Raw genomic sequence first — 3,952 nt, forward strand, 5'->3', positions numbered from 1 at the left:
CAAGAGCTTAATTTTTAAGCAACTCAGCATAAAAATTTCAGTGCCCCACCCTAAGCAATTTAAGTTAAATCTTATTTTCCTCAAGTGGCAAGACCCTCATAAGCTGGATACCTCTGGTCTTAAAAGCAAGATGGAGTCTGGACAGGAGAATCATACACTGTACATGCTCAGACTGCCTTCCAGTCTTCTTTTTAAAGCCAGAAAAGCCTACAAATTACCTGGTGCACTGCACAGTTTCTCTGTAAATTTCACAGTATTACCGAGTCCAAGATCCAGGAAGGTAGTTTCCAAAGCTAGTGCTAACAGCTCACATGACTTTCTCTGTACAAATTTAGGCAATACTGGCTAGTCCCTTTAAGCTACCAGAGTATCCATAAAAGAAAGACAACCAAATTATACATTTTATTCACATTTATTTTTCGCTTTTAGTGTGCTCACAGAAAATTAGAACACCTTAAGCAGGAGTTTAATAGCAATTTTTGTAAGCAAAGTTACATTCCATCTCTAAGTCAAATTGGTCAAAGCTTCTCCAGTATTTACAAAAACATGATAGACAAGATGCTACACAAAAAAAAACCATTGCATCTGAAGAGTTTTCCTTTATTTTCAAAGACAACTGGAAAAGAAAGCATTGTCTGCTGTAATCAAAAACATACCACAGTATAAACAGTAACCATTCCACTTATCACAGCTTGGTTGAGTTTAAAATTTGTGTTTAAAAGGTCCAAGATGACTGCAGTTTTACAAAAATGGGCAGGGTGGAAAGAGTTGCAAACTTCATGTGCTTCTGGATATCAAGATTTGTTTTTTTTATACAATAGTCACAGTTAAAAACACCCTGCTGGTAATACATAATTACACTTTATTAAGGTCATAAACCAGCAATAAACAATAAAGCCTATACAACTTGTATTTCTACTTAATCACTGACTGATACAGCTAACATGAGATAAGTGAAAAGTTCCTATGGTTTAAATGAATTCCTAAGACTATGATCTCTTTATCTGGGTATTGATTTTTATTTTTTATTTTTTTTTCCTTTTTCCTTTCCTTCTTAATCAAGACTTGTAGTGTTGTAAACCTTATAGAACATCTGCCTCACAAAATACATCGTAATAACTTTCTTTTAAAAAAAAGACTAACCCCTTACATCATTTCTGGCGGGGCGCGCTCCCGGCAAGGGCTGCGCGCCCCGGGTTCCCCACTGCGGCCCCTGTCACTTCATTTGATATCCCTTATTGACCCACCCATCTCCTTCATATATGGGCATGTCCATAGACCGATCGGCACAAGTTTTATAATATGAAGAGAGTTGCAAAGTATGACATTAAAAAGTAAACGAATTAAAAAAAAAAACAAAAACAAACAAAACTAAACAAAAAAAAAAAAAACGAACCAACCAAAATAAAACATTAATACTGATGAAAAAAAAGCCCCAAAAAACCCAAAATATAGAGGATGGGAGAGGAGGGCGGAGGGGAGCCCCCCTCCGCCCGTTGGAATGGCGGCAACACACAACGATTTGAGATGGGAGCTGCGGGGGGAGAGAAAAAAAAGAAACGAGACATCTTTTAAATCAATCCCTGGTTGTAGACAAGTTCTCCGAGACCAGTACCTGGCACCACTCCAACAAACAAACAGGGGGGAAGAAAAGTCCGTCGGCGAGGGGCGGCGGCGGCGCTTACTACTCCGCCGACTCGGCGGCGGGTCCCTCCGGACTGCTCTCGGCGGGAGGCTCCTGCCGCGCCGGCTCCTCCGCGGGGGCCGCCTCCTGCTCGCCGCTGCCCGCCTCGCTCGTGGCGGCGCCGGCGCCCGCCGCCTCCTCCGCCGCCTTCGCCTTCCCCTCCGCTGCCTGCTGAGGCGGCTGCTGCTCCTCGGCCGCCGCTGATGCCGGGGCCTCTTCTCCCGCCGCCTTCTCGGGAGCGGCCTCGTCCGATTTGGCCTCCTGCGAGTCCCCCGCCTCCTCCTTCGCCGCCTCGGTGCTGCCGGCCGCGCACGCCTCCTCGGCGGCCGCCTTGCCCTCCTCGCTGCCCGCCGCCTCGGGGGCCGCCGCCTCCTCCTTCCCGCCCTCCGCTGCCGCGGCGGCGCCGCCGCCCTCGCCCTCGGCCCCCTCGCCGGCCTCCTTCTTGTTCTTCTTGAAGGAGAACCCGCTGAGCTTAAAGGACTTCTTGAAGGAAAAGCGCTTCTTTTTTTTTTTCGGGGTCTCGCTGCTGGACGAGGGGGTCGCGCCCTCCTCAGTCTTGGGGGAGGACTCGCCCTCCGCCGGAGAGGCCGGCTCGGTGCTCTCCGCCTCTCCCGCCTCCTTCTCGGAGGCGGGCTCCGACGAGGCCGCCTCCTCCTTGCCCGTCTCCTCGGCGGGCGCGCTGCCGTTCGCCTGTACCTCCTCCTTGCCCGCCTCCGCCGCCGCGGGGGAGGCGTCGCCGTTCACCTTCAAGTGGCCGTTCTCCTGCAAGACAGGGACCAGCGTTACCGGCGGTGTCCGGGGCAGTCTCGGGGCGCCGCCGCCGCCCTCCCCGCCCGCCGGCCTCCCCGCGCCGCTTCCCGCGGTTCGAAGCCCCGCGCTCTCGCCGGGCCGGGCGCCCCCAGCGGCGGGCGGAGTGCGCGGCGGCCGCCAGAGGGCGCCCCGGCTCCACGCAGCGGCGGCCGCGCCGCGCACCCCCGCCCCCGGCGCGCCCCGTCCAAGCCGCGGCGGCGGCGCGGGGCGGGGAAGGCGAACAAAGCTCGCCCGGCCCGGCCCCGGCCCCCCGCCCGCCGCGGCCCCTCTGCGTCCAGGCGGTGCGGCGAGGCGCCCCCGCCTTCCCCCCCCCTCCCCACTCACGCCGCATTTGCATCTTTCAGGCGCCCGGAGCGCGGCTGGCTGCCCCGGGCGGCAGCTGCGGGGGCGGCGGGGGGTGGTTGCCCGCAACGCCGCCGCCGCCGCGCGGGGCGGAGGGGACGCGGCCAGCCCGGCTCACGGGTGGGGAGGGAGCGCGGGTGGGTGACAGAATGCTGTGTCCCACGGCTGCCGATTCCCCGGCGGGGCGGCCGCGGACGGGGCGGGCGGCGCAGCCCCCGGCCCGCGCTCTCGCCCGAGGGGGCTGCCCGCGGAGCCCCCCGCCCGGCGGCTCCGGGCCCCGCTACTACACGGCCATCCGGCTCTGCCGCGAGAGGCGTTCCGCGCGAGGCACCGAGCGTCTTCGGGAGGAGGCTAAGCGGGCAGAAAAGCCAAGCGGTGTAAGATCCTTCCGTTTACGAGCCATTGGGACACTCCACCATAATACACGAGGGATTAAAAAAAAAAAAAAAAAAAGGGAAAAAAAGAGAGAAAGAACCGTGCCCCTTCCCCCCCGCCCCCCACGCAGGAAAGATAAAGGAACGAATCATTCAAAGCCGAGCCCGTTTAACCAAAATAAAGAAATTATTCCTTTGCCTCGAGTTGCAAAGATAAAAGGATCGACCGTGTTCTCCATTGAATGTGCCACTGGGGCATCAAAGGAAGAAGAATTAAACAGGATGCGAAAGAGAGTCCGTCGAAGTTGGCTTTAAAAAAGGAGTAGATTTAATATTTTTTTAAATTTCTTTTCGGTTTTTACCTGTCCATTCGCCTTGGATGGAGATGCAGCCACTGCTTCCCCAGGTTTCTCGGCGGAGGCTTCGCCCTTTGCAGCGGTCTTGGAGAACTGGGCACCCATGCTGTCTTATTCAACAAAGAAACTCAACAGATCCAAAAGGAGGGGAAACAAAGAGCGTTGGGTTGGTATAAATACTGGGCGACCAGCAGCAGCAGCAACACACACACACACCAGAGGGGAAAAAAAAAGAGAAGAGAGAACAGAACCGATTATAATGCACTCCTTTTAAAAAATTTAAAGTTGAAGAGATCAAAAAGCAGCAGCACAGGAGGGAGGGGGAAAAAAGGGAGGAAAAAGTCGAGCAAAAAAAAAAAAAAAAAGGAGCCCAAGTTTAGTAAAAA

The 3,952-nt window shown here is 54.6% G+C and overlaps 1 protein-coding gene across 1 annotated transcript; it reads right to left on the minus strand.

Annotated features, from left to right (window-relative positions):
- Positions 1-465: 465 nt before the first annotated feature.
- Positions 466-3,694, minus strand: MARCKS (myristoylated alanine rich protein kinase C substrate). The gene is made up of 2 exons (XM_082302564.1): positions 3,573-3,694; positions 466-2,446 (listed from the first exon to the last, which is right to left on the minus strand). Exons 1-2 carry the CDS (start codon positions 3,669-3,671, stop codon positions 1,685-1,687), a joined length of 861 nt encoding a protein of 286 aa, XP_082158690.1. The 5' UTR covers positions 3,672-3,694; the 3' UTR covers positions 466-1,684.
- Positions 3,695-3,952: the final 258 nt, after the last annotated feature.

Source organism: Coloeus monedula, assembly GCF_965178545.1.
Source record: "Coloeus monedula genome assembly, chromosome: 2".
In the NCBI taxonomy this organism is placed as follows: Eukaryota; Metazoa; Chordata; class Aves; order Passeriformes; family Corvidae; genus Coloeus; species Coloeus monedula.